Raw genomic sequence first — 16,813 nt, 5'->3', positions numbered from 1 at the left:
TAGTGATCAACAATATTGAAAAAGGGTTATTAGGTGTATGCAACTAGCAAACACCTGCACGATTGCGGTAGAATGACAGCTACAATGACACGATCGCAATCATCTCAGATTGGTTGACGCTCGCTCACTATTGGCTACAATGCATTGTTGCAACGACAATAGCACAAATTCAGCCAATCACAGCAATTGAGATTATAATAATGATTGATGCAGGTTTTACGAAATCGCCCTACTCGTAACAACACATCAGAGAGTGGCATTAATTATTGATGGGGGGCTAAACAGTTGGCTCAATATCGTGCCAAGTGCCTTGTAACGTAATTCGTGCCATTTATTAAACGTCTCAGCTCAGCTGTTCTTTAGACTCAACAAGTTTGTCTATAAATTGCTCACGGTCATTTAGTTCATATTTAACTTTGCCACTCATATCCAAAAAAAAGAGTCATATAAAAAGATTCAGCTATTTGCGATCGTTCACATCATTATCTAATATTTGACATTTTGTTTTTTAAATCGAGCTTTTTATGGGTCAGGCAATGATCGTACACCATACAGCCTTATCATACTTTATTTTCTTGAATATTTTATGCTATTACAATCGTATTGTTTACTTCGATGTATGTTTACAATTTATCATGCGCTTTTCTGCACTACCTTTAGGTATCTTGGAAGAAACAGGTAGGTATTGTAACCAGCTTTAGAGTAGTAGGTATTTATGCAGTACGCTTGGTATCTCTAGGCGCTATTCTCTCTCACTCACTGCCACTGGTAATCCTCATCTTGCTGGCGACTGTAGGTATATCTAATGGTGTCCTTTTCCGCACGGAGCAATATGTGAAAGGGATAGCCTTGTTTAATAACTGATAATATGTATCTCTTAATATCTCTATTTCTATAATATATAAAAATGAATCACTAAATGTGTTGCTGATCGCAAATCTCGAGAACAGCTGAACCGATTTCGCAAATTCTGATTTTATAATATTCCTTGAACTAAGGGGATGGTTCTTACCATAGATTATCTACTATATGTTCTTACGGAGAGAAAAAATTACAAAATTTGAATCGACTGTTAGGCGAAACGAAATTCGCCAGGGCAGCTTGTTATAAATAAAACACTGAAATATTTTTTAATATCATTTATTACCATTGTCATCAGGTGATATTTACAGTTTGATTGGTAGAAAAACCAGAATAACCAACGCAACTGAAGGCAATGGACAGATAATACAATTTTACCGCACATGTGCGATAATACAATATTACCGCACGGTCCTGCATAGGTCAATTTGTGCGGAAATTTATTTTTATAAGGTTACATTATTTATCCTAGTACCTACTTATATTACTTATCCTATTCGGAGGTCGAAGGTTCGATCCCGGGCACGCACCTCTAACTTTTCAAAGTTATGTGCGTTTTAAGTAATTAAACATTACTTGCTTTAACGGTGAAGGAAAACATCGTAAGGAAACCTGCATGCCTGCAGTGGCGTGCAGGTCATAGAGGCATAAAATCACTGCTTACCCTAGTAGAACTAGCTCAGTGCTTATTCTTCATTATGACCTGCCAATAAATAAGTACCAACTTAAATGCCTACCCTGGCTTTATACCCTGTGCACGCCACTGCATGCCTGAGAGTTCTCCATAATGTTCTCAAAAGTGTATGAAGTCTGCCAATTCGCACTTGGCCAGCGTGGTAGACTATGGCCAAAAACCTTCTCAGTCTGAGACCCGTGCTCTGTAGACCCTAGTGACCTGGCGATGGGTTGATCATGATGATGAAGATGATGTTATTTATAGTTTGATGTAGAAAGGCTAAGCAAGGTCGGGCGCCCACAGCTTGAAGGTTCTGTCGTAGGAACACGTCGCTATGTACTTGTTGTCCATGGAAATGTCCGTGCTCATAACCTGCGAATAACAAGAGTGTTATTTTTGGGAGCAGAAAAGGACCAACCAAAGTGGAGACTGAAAAAGCGCAGAAAATTAAAAAAATATTAGTATGACAGCACCAAAATTAGTATAACACACCTGGCATAACCTATTTTGATAGAACAGAAAAGAAAATAAGGAATTCTTAAGTTAAGTATCAAATTAAGTTATTATGGTCTCTTATACTAATTTTGGGGTACCATACTGATATTTTTGAATATATCGCGCTTTTTCAGTCTCTACTTTTATTTGTCAGACTCTATTAATTTTAGGTTAATTAAGTAATTATCGCACATGTGCGGTTGTAGCGGATGTGCCAGCGGAGAGGTCCTAGGCGTGGTTTGGGCGTTTTGTTAAATGAAAATCACTCACTATGTTAAATTTATATTATAACAAAGACAGGGCCGACATTGTTACTTCGGCTTACTCACACGTAATAATCGCGAGTGTTGCCAACTTAATTTTACATTTTACATTAAAGTACTAGTGGCGCCGCGTACATTGTGATTTCATGGTGGTGTGCAGTGGCGGATTTGCCCTAAGGCCCAGTAGGCCCTGGCCTAGGGCGGCTAGATTTTAGTGGCGGCCAATCGTGACAAAATCCCTTTTTTTTGTATTTAGTAACAAAAAAATTGCGCCTGCTGCGCTCGCACTCCTATTTATCGTTGGATTGTATTTTACTGACAGATCAAAAGGTAAATTTTTAATCCCCCCCCCCCCCACCCCTCCATCAACTCTTGGCTACGGAAATGATTAATGGATGTTGAGAAAAGGGCGGCTGGTACTACAAAATGACCTGGGGCCTAGGGCGGCCAAGACTGCATATCCGCCACTGGTGGTGTGTCGGTTACAGGTTAATTAAGTAATTATCGCACATGTGCGGTAATAACTACTTTCCTGTACTGACAACGGTGTAATAAGAGCCACTTTATGAGCTTTATTGGAAACTTGTATACCTTATTGTCGTGACCAGAAAGGGTTCTCAAAGGATGCCAGGCGGGGTTCGACCATAGTTTGGCGCTTTTGTCGTATGATGACGTCAGCAGAAAGTGACCATGGCTTTTTTGATATCTTACATCTGGAAATTAGAAAGAAAGAAAAAGTGTTTAAAGTGTATTTTGGTGCCACAGAAAGTACACATATAAAATTAATAATTATAAAATTACTCAAAATATCTTATTTGTGTGTGGTGTGGTGTGTGGTACAAAAATGGACTCCACTCAGCAAATTTTTAAAAAATGTTCAATTAATGTTAATGTGTTCGTTTTCTTTACGTTCGCGCATCGTTCATCCGATTGAGTTGAAACTTAGTACAATTTTTACTGGCAATTCAACCAACAAAAAAAAATTGAACTCTGAATGAATGTTTTGAGTAAGGATTGGGTGAGTACTATAGTCGACGCATTTTAAACTGAGTCGTCGAGTTATCCGCCTGTTTCGCTCGCACTTACAGGTCGTAGGTAAGTCGTCGTAGATAGGTCGTCTACTATCAGTCGCGTTTAGTACGCGACTGATAGTAGACGATGGCAATTTGGAGTATGAGAGGACGTCCCGCACGTCACCCGCGCTCGTCCGCACGGGGTTAGCGCGGGCCTGTACGGGTGTGCGGGGCATCTCACCCCGATTGTCATCTCGACCTGTCACGTACTGTGACTAATTGGCCCAAACGCACTTTACTGTTCGAATTTGCTCTACCTTATTAAATAATTAAATAGACAACGCAGATTATCTCACCGCTCAGTAGATGTGTGTGTGCTGGAATGGTGTATATGGGCGCTCGCCTCCTGAGGTCCCAGATTTTAGCCTGAAGCAAAACAAACGGGGTTTTCACAAAAACTACATATAGTCCGTACAAAATCCTGTCCTAATTTAAATAGTTATAGATATTTTACTAACAAATAGGTTTAAGTTTTGTGTAATTACTAACACCAATATAATAATAATTGATTAATTATAATGAATAATATGTTAATAATGAGATATTTGAGCTATTGTATTAATAAATAATTGTTGTGTTGCCTATTGTTGTAGTGTAGTAAGGATTCCTATTAATAATTCTATTTGTGTACCTATTCAAATTTGCACACCATAGTATGGTAGATTGTAGCTCGAAACAAAAATTGTAATTGACAACTTATAAATGTACCTACAATCAGCAAATAAATAATTTGTATTTGTATTTGTATTTGTAATATAATCCTTTTTGTTGGTCGAAATAAAAACATTTTATTTTATTTTTAAAATGACTCCTCACGCGCCATTTTAACTCTATAGGTCAACTGTCATGTCAAAAGTACGCTTCGCCTTTAGAATAAGGACTAACTTCGTTCTTTGGACATGAAATTTGACATAAAAAGTTAAAATGGCGCATTAGGAATAATTTTTTATGGACTATATATGCACGGTTTAAACTTATGTTAAACAATTTATTATTTTATGATAGTGTCGTATATATAACAACAAATATATACAATTATCGAAATAGCCGCCAAAAAATATTAAAAATGACAATCTTTTACGGTGGTACGGAACCGCACTTAACGATTTATTTTTAAAGTTTCTAGACTTAGCGGCTCGAACTGTAAGTTGATATCAGTCAGTTAGTTTCAAAAACTTACCTGATGGTCAGCCGCGGCGGTGGCCAGTTGGTGCCCCGCGGGGGCCCAGTCCGCCCCCAACACGGGGCCCAAATGACCCTCAAGGAACATCACACATCGCCCCGTCCTTAGGTCCCAAACACGGCCGAAGGCGTCCATACCACTAAAATTAAATAAATAATAGTTAATTACGTTACTAGTGCGCAAAGTCGGAAATTAAAGTCGAAGCGCTTTTAATCGAATCGCCGCGGCACGCTAGTCTCAAAACAGATATTAAGTCGGGTGTCCAAATGCATTAAAATTACTAACATTTATTTATCACACAGCACACGGTTTTTGTCTGTGGTCTACTGTGCGGTAATATTTTTAACGCACTTGTGCGGTAAAAGTCTACTTTACAGTTTTGACAGCGGTTTAATAAAAGCCAAATTACGAGCAAATGTATGTACGAGCCATGTCACTAAAATAATGTTATTAAAGAATATTAGTCATGTTAAACGACTAATATTCCCCTTTCCTCTCCAACTAAGCGTCAAGCTTGTGCTAGGAGTAGGTACGACAATAGTGCAACGGGCGGGGTTTGAACCGTCGACCTTTCGGTTTTCAGTCCACTCCTTTACCTGTTGAGCTATTGAGGCTTAAGTATGCATGTGGAAGGAAAAAAGAGGAGAGGAAGACCGAAGAAAAGGTGGATGGATTGTGTGTAAGAGGATATGCGTGTAAAAGAGGAAGATTATGCGTTGACGGATGACAGAAGTGAGTGGAAGAAGAAGACATATACTGACCCCACGTAGCGTGGCATAAGGCCAGGAAGAAATTACGAAGTCGAAATTCCACGGATACGTACGAAGCGATTTGCCTCCACATTTCTAATTCGAATCGCTAAGATTTGGAACACCCTTCCAGCATCAGTTTTCCCCTCCAATTATAATATGGGTACCTTCAAGTCAAGAGTGAATAGGCATCTTCTAGGCAAGCGCGCTCCATCTTGGGCTGCATCATCACTTGCCACCAAGTATGATTGCAGCCAAGCGCTAGTCTATAAATTGAAAAAAAAAGAAGAAGTAGAGAAGAGGCAAATATAGTTTTTTTTAAAAGAAATGTTAAATGACTAATATTCCCCTTTCCTCTCCAACTAAGCGTCAAGCTTGTGCTAGGAGTAGGTACGACAATAGTGCAACGGGCGGGGTTTGAACTGGCGACCTTTCGGTTTTCAGTCCACTCCTTTATCCTTTAGTTGGGGTAATAATAACTCTTACCCCGTGACAGCAAGAGATCCATCTTCCTGAAATGCGATGCTGTATACCGGCTTCGCGTGACCCTCTTGATGTAGGACTTCAGTCTCTATGACAAACATAATAAGACTCATAATAGATTGTAACTTTATAGTGCTTATAGTTTTTAAAATAGCTATGACACAGATAGAATGAACTAGATGAAGCCTGAATAGTAGGGTAGGGTACGGAACCCTAAAAATGCCGTTAACCCACAATCTATTGAGGAATTTAATGATTATAACGACATTTTTTTTTACTTTTTTATCAAAAACTGAACACGTTTCAATTAGTATAGTATTTAACTAGCGACCCGCCCCGGCTTCGCATGGGTGCAATGTAGATACTAATGTGGTGTCAGTGAGGTGTCATTGCCACGGAAACTCTCAGATGAGAGGATTTTTTTCCGACCTAATTCACATTATTTCAATTTCTCTAGGGATCTCTAATTTTTTGAGAACCAAACTATAGCTATAAACCTTCCTCTTGAATCACTCTATCTATTGGTGAACACCGCATTAAAATCCGTTGCGTAGTTTAAAAGATCTACGCGTTCATACATACATACAGACGGGGGAAGCGACTTTATTTTATACTATGTAGAGATGGTCGGCGTGTTGTTTTGGGTTAATTTTCAGAATTTTCAGGTTAATTAGATAATTATTGTTATCTAACAACATGAACACTTACATAACTTTGTTATTTAATTACATGTAAGTAAATAATTATTATCTTGTCCCACATAATAATATATGTTACATTTAATTTTATCAATATGTAACTAGCTTATGTTCGCGAATCCGTCCGCATGGACTACGCAAATTTCAAACCTCTATTTCACCCCCTTAGGGGTTGAATTTTCAAAAATCCTTTCTTAGTGAATGCCTACGTCATAATAGCTATCTGCATGCCAAATTTCAGTCCGATCCGTCCAGTAGTTTGAGCTGTGCGTTGATAGATCAGTCAGTCAGTCAGTCACCTTTTTCTTTTATATATTTAAGAAGATTAAATATTTACTATCTTGACATAATATATTGTAATGCCCAAAGCACATCGGCGCAGCGGTGACGCGGCTTACTAAAATTTCTTAACAGTAAATAGGGTATTTTTCCCCTTTTTAGGGTTCCGTACCTTTAAAGGAAAAACGGAACCCTTATAGGATCGCTTTGTTCTCTGTCTTTCTGACGGTCTGTCAAGAAACCTACAGCGTACTTCCCGTTGACCTAGAATCATGAAACTTGGCAGGTAGGTAGGTCTTATAGCAGACATTTGGGGAAAAATCTGAAAACCGTGAATTTGTGGTTACATCACACAAAAAAAATTAAATTGTGGTCATGAACTAATAATTAGTATTTTCAATTTTCGAAGTAAGATAACTATATCAAGTGGGGTATCATATGAAAGGGCTTCACCTGTACATTCTAAAACAGATTTTTATTTATTTTTATTCATCATAGTTTTTGATTTATCGTGCAAAATGTCGAAAAAATACGAATGTAGTACGGAATCCTCGGTGCGCGAGCCTGACTCGCACTTGACCGGTTTTTTTGATAGGTAATTTTCAATGACCTGTTTTGTTCCTTTTTCTTTTTGACGTACGGAGCCCTAATAAATGATAAATGGACGGACGGACAAACAACAAAATGATTATTAATAAGGGTTCCTTTTTCCTTTTGAGGTACGGAACCCTAAAAACGCGTAAAAAATATAAAAAAAATCTAACATTTTGTAATAGTTTACGATGTATTGCAAATAAAACATCCTACTGACGCTAGAGGTCAACGAACGTTGCGTAAGTAGGCCACTCGGAGTCACTGCCGCCCTACCGGCAAAGCCGTGCCGCCAAGGGATTTAGCGTTCCGGTACGATGCCGTGAAGAAACCAAAAGGGGTGTTCCCCATTCCAGGTTAGCCCGCATCCATCTTATTTCTTTTTTTTTAAAGAATATTAGTCAATGCAATGATGACTAGCAGTAGGTACGACAATAGTGTAACGAGTGGGGTTTGAACCGGCGACATTTCGGATTTCAGTCTGCACCATTAACCGTTGAGCTATTGAGGCTCTTTTAACCACTGAGCTATTTTTTTTAAATTGAGATTACATTATCACTTACCACCAGGTGAGACTGCAGTCATGGACTAACTTGTGTCTGAATAAAATAAAAAATAATAAACATCCGTTTTGTATCTTTGTAACAGGATGATTGAACCAATATGGTTTGCTTACATTTTGAATTTTTTTTTCTTGCTGACTTTTCTCAGTAGAATCTGCTTTCCGAACCGGTGGTAGAGTATCCGAATAAATAGTACTCACTCGTCTCCAGGTCCCACAGCCTCCAGGAGTTGTCGAACACGGTGGTGGCGAGGAACCGGCCGGACGGGTGGAACTCGACTCGGGATACGCGTCTGGGCTCGTGACCACTCAGCGACGCTAGCGGGGAGTCGCTGCAACAAAGAAAACAATATAAACACAACTGAAAGCCTCAATAGCTCAACGGGTAAAGGAGTGGACTGAAAACCGAAAGGTCCGCGTTCAAACCCCGCCCGTTGCACTATTGTCGTACCTACTCCTAGCACAAGCCTGACGCTTAGTTGGAGAGGAAAGGGGAATATTAGTCATTTAACATGGCTAATATTCTTTTTTATTTTATTTTATTATAGATGCTTGATATGCTTACAGCTAGTGCCAAAGCGCATTACAAGTTAGACTTATGACTAATAACTTATACTATTCGAACAAAATATACACAAAGTTTCTTATAAGTCTTAGTGATCTACACATGAAATAAATTTATTTATATTTGTTTATATCTTTTTTTTTAAAAATTATATATTTATTTATATCTTTTTAAAAAAAAAAGAAAAAAAAAATGAAACTGTTTAGCCATGTTTAAACTGTTTAGCCAGTTTCTATTTGGGAGATGAGATGTGACTTACGTTTTGAAGTTCCACAGATGTACGGAACCGTCGTACGCGCAAGACGCCATCTGACATGCCTCTGACATTTCCTCTCCTGTGTCCATCACCTCTGTCGAATCATCTTCTTTTTTCTCTTTCTCTTGTTCTATCTAAAAAGGAGAAGAGAGAATGGGGCCAATTCTCTTGTACGCAATCTCTAAACTAAACTAAATTAACAGGTCTAAATCTAGTGCTATCCTTTTAGGCACGCAACATTATGAAAGGGATAGCAATAGATTTAGATGTGTCATTTTAGTTTAGTTTAGAGATTATGCACAATGGAATTAGCCACAATATCTTATCTATCTATATATATAAAATTCAAAGTCCTGACTGACTGACATATATATCAACGCACAGCCTAAACCGCTGGTCTTTAAAGACATGAAATTTGGAGGGTCTATTCTTTCTAAAGCGTAGGTATCCACTAAGAAAGGATTTTTCGAAATTTCACCCCTAAGTGGGTCCGTCATTTTTCAAGTTATTTACCCTCAAAGAAATAGCTAAAAAAATGCCATTTGTTTCCTGTAGTCCACGCGGGCGAAGCCGCTGGCAGAAGCTAGTACTTCTATACTATTACTAGCATATGCCCGCGACCTCGTTTGCGTGGATCACTTCGAACCCCTATTTTACCCCCTTAGGGGTTGAATTTTCAAAAATCCTTTCTTAGCGGATGCCTACGTCATAATAGCTATCTGCATGACAAATTTCAACCCGATCCGTCCAGTAGTTTGAGCTGTACGTTGATAGATCAGTCAGTCAGTCAGCCAGTTTGCTTATAATTTTAAATACATATCAACGTGCGGATGTGGGGGGCGGCCCCTCGCCTCATACCCCGATTGCCTTCTATGTGACGTATTGTCGGTCTCAACGACAGAGACAACGCTCTACCAAATCGCTGTCTCTTTCTAAAGGTCGATAAACAATATTTTCTGCCAAGCTTACCTTCTGCCTCCAATGTGGTGGCAGAACTGCTTGAGGGTGGAAGTTGGCCGCGCTGACGTTGCAGGTGTGACCCTTGAGGGTCTGCAGCGGGATGCAATCCGGGACAGACCAGACCTTCACCAGACCAGACCTAGAGGGGGACAAAAATCTCTCAAATCAAAGTTTTTATCAAAAATCTCAAATCAAACTACAGTACTATAATGCATACAAAATGAGAACTCACTCGCCATTTTAACTTTATATGTCAACTGAGATAGTATACACTTACACATATACAGGTATACTACAGTGCTACAAGGCTAAACTCAAAACTCAAACTCAACTCAAATCATTTATTCAGAACTAGCTGATGCCCGCGACTTCGTCCGCGTGGATTTAGGTTTTTAAAAATCCTGTGGGAACTCTTAAATTTTCCGGGATAAAAAGTAGCCTATGTCCTTCCCCGGGTTGCAAGCTATATCTGTACCAAATTTCATCAAAATCGGTTGAACGGATGGGCCGTGAAAGGCTTGCAGACAGACAGACAGACAGACTTTCGCATTTATAATATTAGTATGGATATGGATTGATAAAATTTTACGCTTCCTGATTGTCATAAATTTCTATTTGTAAGACGATATGATATAGTGGTGATAATTAATACGTACTTAAAACTAAAGCTACGAGGGTTCTGAACGCGCCCAGGTCTGAGAAGAGCCCACAACCAACTCAGCCAGTATTCTTTTTATTATCACCACTTTACACCTACAGCTTTTTTTTTTTTTTTTATTCAGATACAAGTTAGCCCTTGACTGCAATCTCACCTGATGGTAAGTGATGATGCAGTCTAAGATGATAGCGGGCTAACCTGGAAGGGGTATGGCAGTTTTTATTAAACCCATACATACCCCTTTGGTTTCTACACGGCATCGTACCGGAACGCTAAATCGCTTGGCGGCACGGCTTTGCCGGTAGGGTGGTAACTAGCCACGGCCGAAGCCTCCAGACCAGACCAGAAATTTAGAAATTATAAAATTCCAAACCCCTGCCAGGAATTGAACCCGGGACCTCCCACTAATAAGACCACAGCGCTCACCACTGCGCCAGGGAGGTCGTCAAGCTACGGCTATCTTGACGCGTGGCGAAAATCGTAACTAACGTTGCTGTCAAGTGTTCCCTTTGTTCTTGTTTGAATATTCTAAGCCTTTGTTCTCCAACAGCGCCCCCCTGTCAATGTCATTCAAGTGCCGAGATAGCCTTGTCGCACTGTATCTCAATGACCGTTTCGCTTATGCGCCACCTGTCGGAATACATTGGCAATGTGGCTCATCATCATGATCAACCCATCGCTGGCTCACTACAAAGAATGGGTCTCCTCTCAGAGTGAGAAGGGTTTTGGCCATAGTCTACCACACTGGCCATGTGCGGATTGGTAGACTTCACACACCTTTGAGAACATTATGGAAAAATCTCAGGCATGCAGGTTTCCTCACGATGTTTTCCTTCACCGTTAAAGCGAGTGATATTTAATTACTTTAAACGCACAAAACTCTGAAAAGTTAGAGGTGCGTGCCCGGGATCGAACCCCCGACCTCCGACTAGAAGGCAGACGTCCTATCCACTAGGCTATCACAGCTTCTAGGATCATCATTACATCTTGAGGATGGACTCACCAGCTAGATGTGATCAGCATTTGACTATCGCTACTGAATCTGCAGAAGCTGATAGGTCTTGTATCACCAATCTGAAATATACAACTTTTTTAAAGAAAACCAGTCAAGTGCGAGTCAGGCTCGCGCACCGAGGGTTCCGTACTACAGTCGTATTTTTTCGACATTTTGCACGATAATTCAAAAACTATGATGTATAAAAATAAATAAAAATCTGTTTTAGAATGTACAGGTGAAGACCTTTCATATGATACCCCACTTGATATAGTCACTCACTTCGAAAGTTGAAAATACTAATTATTAGTTCATGACCACAATTTCTAACCCCAAATTCACGGTTTTCAGATTTTTGCCCAAATGTCAGCTATAAGATCTACCTACCTGCCAAATTTTATGATTCTAGGTGAACGGGAAGTACCCTGTAGGTTTCTTGACAGACAGACAGACAGACAGACAGATAGACAGACAGACAACAAAGTGATCCTATAAGGGTTCCGTTTTTACTTTTGAGGTACGGAACCCTAAAAACAAAAAAAGGAACGTATTTTCACGGACTCTGTTCGGATCAGTGACGGATTTGCAGTCTTGGCCGCCCTAGGCCCCAGGATTTCGTAAGTACCAGCCGCTCCTTTCTCAACACCCATTAACCATAGTGGGGGGGTTAAAAATTTACTTTTTGATTTGTCAGTAAAATATAATACAATGATAAATAGGAGCGCGAGCGCAGCAGGCGCAATTTTTTTTGCTAGCCGCCCTAGGCCCGGGCCTACTGGGCCTTAGGGCAAATCCGTCACTGGATCGGATGAGTGCGTAACCGCCGTTAGCCTTTACCTGACTGCAGTATATGGCCATGGCGGAGGCTTTCCTCTGCGACTCCTGCTTGGCCGCAGCTCGGACGCTGCCCGCCAATTGTAACTCTTCACGGGCTTTCATTAGCCTGGTGCAGATTCAAATACACACATTTAAAATCACACATTTAAGGAAGCATGGTCTTAAAAAATGTCTAAAAATCCACATATCTAAATATAATTTGATATCATTTGACCTTAAAACAGACACACATAGCAACTCACACATTCATACAAGCACACACACACACACACAATTTTTGTATTTGTTATTAATTAATTTTTAAGTTCAACCAATATGTATGGGAAGGCACTGGCTCCTAAGATACGGCGATCTCCTAGTTTAGGAGCCAGGACTCCATTTAAGTGAAATGTAAAAATTTAGTTATAAATAAATATTCATTCATTCATTCATTCATTCATTCATATAAGAAAAACCAGCCAAGTGCGAGTCGGCCTCGCACACCGAGGGTCCCGTACTACAGTCGTAATTTTCGATATTTTGCGCGATAAATCAAACACAATGCCTATTCCTTTATTTACTGTTGTATTTTCATTTATCTATATATATATATATAAAAGGAAAAGGAGACTGACTGACTGACTGACTGACTGACTGACTGACTGACTGACTGACTGACTGACTGACTGACTGACTGACTGACTGACTGACTGACTGAATGACTGACTGACTGACTGACTGATCTATCAACGCACAGCTCAAACTACTGGACGGATCGGGCTGAAATTTGGCATGCAGATAGCTATTATGACCTAGGCATCCGCTAAGAAAGGATTTTTGAAAATTCACCTCCTAAGGGGTGAAATAGGGTTTTGAAATTTTGTAGTCCACGCGGACGAAGTCGCGAGCATAAGCTAGTATATATATATATACATACGTATATTATGTGTATTTACTTTATTTAATTAGTACACCCCTTCCGCTTTCTTTAATTTTTATAATACCCTCTACCCTAAGGTTGCCTGGAAGAGATCGCTATTTTAGCGATAAGGCCGCCTATTGTACATGCTGTATTTGTTATATGTCTATTGTTTTTGTTTTGGTGTACAATAAAGCATATTTTACTTTACTTTACAATGATTCATAAAAATAAATAAAAATCTGTTTTAGAATCCACAGGTGAAGCCCTTCATATGATACCCCACTTGATACAATTATCTTACTTTAAAAGTTGAAAATACTAATTACTGTTCATGAACAAATTTAAAAACTATTTTTTGTGATTTAACCACAAATTCATGGTTTTCAGATCTTTTTCTCCTTGCTTTTGCTATATACCTAGCTACTTTCCAAATTTCATGATTCTAGGTCAACGGGAAGTACCCTGTAGGTTTTTCTTGACAAAAACGACAGACAGACACACTTTCGCATTTATAATATTAAGTATGGAAGCATGGATAGCATGGCTTAACAAGATTTTTTATTTATTTTTCATTCTGATACAAGTTAGCCCTTGACTGCAATCTCATCTTATGGTAAGTGATGATGCAATCAAGATTGAAGTACGCTAACTGCTTGGGTAGGTAGGGAAGTGAGCGAAATGAGTGATTTCTTAAAACCTTACCTCCTCTTGGCCCTCGGCAGGGAATATCTAGCTATGAAGAGCCTCGCATCCCTCAATTGTGGAGGACCCTCGTGGTACCAGGTACCCTCCCGTCCTCTGTCTCTTTCTATCCTGGCTTCTTCCTCTTCTAACTTCTTGTGGATTGCATCTTCACCAAGGCTGGAGAAGATTATTATTTTTGATAGACTTGGCAGCTTTCGCTGATGTGTGCGTCCTTTTCAGAAGTGCTCCAACTTTTAAAAAGAATACCCGGCTGAGTTTGTTGTGGGCTCTTCTCAGGCCTGGGCGCGTTCGGAACCCTCATAGCTTTAGTTTTAAGTACGTATTAATTATCACCACTATATCATATCATCTTACAAATATTAATTTATGACAATCAAGAAGCGTAAAATTTTACCAATTCTGAATAAAGTATTTGAGTTTGAGTTTGAGTTGTCAAATCTATTGTTGAAGGTTAACAGAACTTGACATAACCACATCCTTAGCCAATTTATTCCATATGTGAACAACTCTGTTGGTCAGAAAGTGTTTTAATGGATTTGACGATGGCAATTGATATTGTAGCTTCATATAATGTCCCCTAAATCTAGGATTGCTCCTTCTCAGAAACATGCTCTCAAAATTTGGGACATTATAATCATTATTTCATCATCATCATCATCACCGGCTCACTACAGAGTGTGGGTCTCCTCTCAGAGTGAGAAGGGTTTTTGGCCATAGTCTACCACGCTGGCCATGTGCGGATTGGTAGACTTCACACACCTTTGAGAACATTATGTAGAACTCTCAGGCATGCAGGTTTCCTCACGATGTTTTTCCATCACTGTTAAAGCAAGTGATATTTAATTAATTAAAACGCACATTATTCCGAAAAGTTAGATGTGCGTGCCCGGGATCGAACCCCCGACCTCCGATTAGAAGGCAGATGTTCTAACCACTAGGCTATCATTGCTTCCTAATCATTATTTAGTATTTTGTAAGTTTCAATTAAAAATATGTAATTTCAGTCAGGTCTCTTTCTCGCCTGCTTTTGAGAAAGAGTTCCTATAAATCCATGATGAAATTGCAGGCAGGAAGGTAGGTCCAAATCTAACAAACAACAAAGAAATTTCACTTACTAGCTGAGTAGATCTCTCAATCTGACTCTCCGTTCGGCCGGCCCCTCCCCAAACAGGCACACTGGCTCACCCAACTGTCGGAGACTCCTACGAACCTGGAAAAGCAATATTGCTAGAAATTTTTAGGGATTCCTTTTGAGGTATCAAAAGGAATAGCGGAACCCTTATAGGATCACTTTGTTGTCTGTCTGCCTGTCGGTCTGTCAAGAAACCTACAGGGTCCCAGGGGTCCCGTTGACCTAGAATCATGAAATTTGGCAGGTAGGTAGGTCTTATAGCAGACATTCGGGGAAAAATCCGAACACAGTGAATTTGTGGTTGCATCACAAAAAAAAAATGTGTTCATGTACAAATAATTAGTATTTTCAATTTTAAAAGTAAGATAACTATATCAAGTGGGGTATCATATGAAAGTGTTTTACTTGTACATTCTAAAACAGATTTTTATTTATTTTTATGCATAAATATAAATAATTATAATCAATAATAATAATTTTTGATTTATCATGTAAAAAGAGGTTTATTTGAACTACTGAACCGATTTAAAAAAATTCTTTCACCAGTAGAAAGCTACATTACATACATACTCCTTAGTGACATGTGCTATATTTTATTTTCAGAAAAAATAGAGATCCCTATGAAAATTGTAATAAACTACATGTGCAAAGCAGAGGTGTGTCGCTATGATTGTATACCTCATCATCATCAGTGGAAACATTTAGTTGGCGAGCTTTGCGTCTCCGTTCAAACTCCTCCAGCAAAGCTTTTTTGTCCCTGGACATTTCTTCCTCGAGCTCCATGTATTCTGCAAACATTGGGAACAGTACAGTAATCGCCTCTTTCATTGTCATCATAAAAAATCAACAACAAATGAATTATTGATTTGATTTGATCATTATTATCAACCGATAGATGTGTACTGCTGGAGATAGATCTCTTGTAAGGACTTCCACATGCAACAGACTTGCGCCGCCGCCATCCAGCGGCTTCTGCAGACTCATGTGATGCCAATTGTCTACGACTTCACCCTTGAGGATTTAGTTTTCAAAAATCCCATGGGAACTGTTGATTTTCCGGGACAAAAGGATGTAAGCTAACTCTACACCAAACTATCATAAATTACCATATTTTCACAGCCGGGAATCGAACCCAGGACCTATGAAAGACAGCAGCACTCACCATAAAACGAGCAGTCGGAAATATTACCCAAAACTTACCGCTAGAAATCTGAATATCCCCAAGTTCTCTTCCACCATCTTCCACTCCCTCCTTGGCGGCTGCGGCCAAAGCCGCCAGGCGAGCCTTCTCCTGCTCCTCAAGTGATCCATAATGCACATGCTTCGGTTTCTTCACCAATACAACATCATCATCATCGTCAGACATTTTGAGGTTAACTTTATCCTGTTTCACTATACAATTGGCAACTGCTTTATACGTATTGTATTTATCTTATTGTGTGTTTGAAAGCTTAATTAGTATATAAATTTTAAAACAAAATTAATGAAGTTTTACAAACAAACAACTGCTCCAAACTTCAAATTACCATTTATGAAGTCGGTTAAAAATACGTTTCATTTGACGTGAATGGAAGTGAATTTTGGTAACAAAATATTACATAATATTTTCAGAATACTAGAACATTTTTTTTTTTGAACAATTAAATGATTTCAGATAATACCTATAGCAACTTTTATACAAAAATATACATCTTAACTACTTATTCATGTAGAAATAAGAAAAATAATTTGAGGTCATGATAAATGAACGAAGCGCTTAACGGAACGGTAGGTACGCAGTTTGACATGGTTTTTTTTTTTTTTTTTTTTTTTTTTTTTTTGTTTGGCTTTACACAGATTAGTTGACATGGTTTGACACAAAGAATTATAAGTTTTTCTATGTCGATGATTTG

At 39.0% G+C, this 16,813-nt stretch overlaps 2 protein-coding genes across 2 annotated transcripts in view; both read right to left on the bottom strand.

Annotated features, from left to right (window-relative positions):
* Positions 1-1,124: 1,124 nt before the first annotated feature.
* Positions 1,125-16,598, bottom strand: U4-U6-60K (U4-U6 small nuclear riboprotein factor 60K). Its single transcript, XM_069507527.1, has 14 exons — positions 16,122-16,598; positions 15,600-15,709; positions 14,905-14,999; positions 13,787-13,945; positions 12,184-12,289; positions 11,356-11,426; positions 9,704-9,833; positions 8,738-8,868; positions 8,115-8,245; positions 5,787-5,871; positions 4,549-4,690; positions 3,665-3,734; positions 2,887-3,008; positions 1,125-1,909 (listed from the first exon to the last, which is right to left on the bottom strand). The coding sequence occupies exons 1-14, from the start codon at positions 16,285-16,287 to the stop codon at positions 1,817-1,819; spliced, it is 1,611 nt and encodes a 536-aa protein (XP_069363628.1). The 5' UTR covers positions 16,288-16,598; the 3' UTR covers positions 1,125-1,816.
* The window catches only part of LOC117994139 (AT-rich interactive domain-containing protein 5B-like), a 102,324-nt gene continuing 86,635 nt past the window's right edge, over positions 1,125-16,813 (bottom strand). The window contains exon 14 of the mRNA XM_034982024.2: positions 1,125-1,473. The gene's annotated coding sequence lies outside the window, so the exon portion shown is untranslated. The remainder of the gene's footprint in view (positions 1,474-16,813) is intronic.

The sequence above is a fragment of the Maniola hyperantus genome, chromosome 26 (assembly GCF_902806685.2).
Source record: "Maniola hyperantus chromosome 26, iAphHyp1.2, whole genome shotgun sequence".
Lineage (NCBI taxonomy): Eukaryota > Metazoa > Arthropoda > Insecta > Lepidoptera > Nymphalidae > Maniola > Maniola hyperantus.
This window is presented reverse-complemented; position numbering and strand designations above follow the sequence as displayed.

What these genes read in the sequence shown, in the direction of transcription:
- U4-U6-60K (XM_069507527.1), bottom strand. Translation starts at nt 16,287, where the DNA reads ATGTCTGACGATGATGATGATGTTGTATTGGTGAAGAAACCGAAGCAT. An exon ending in TTTCCACTGATGATGATGAG is followed by an intron (nt 15,000 to 15,599) that starts GTATACAATCAT and finishes TTGCTTTTCCAG; the next exon opens with GTTCGTAGGAGTCTCCGACA. An exon ending in CTGCCGAGGGCCAAGAGGAG is followed by an intron (nt 12,290 to 13,786) that starts GTAAGGTTTTAA and finishes AATCTGCACCAG; the next exon opens with GCTAATGAAAGCCCGTGAAG.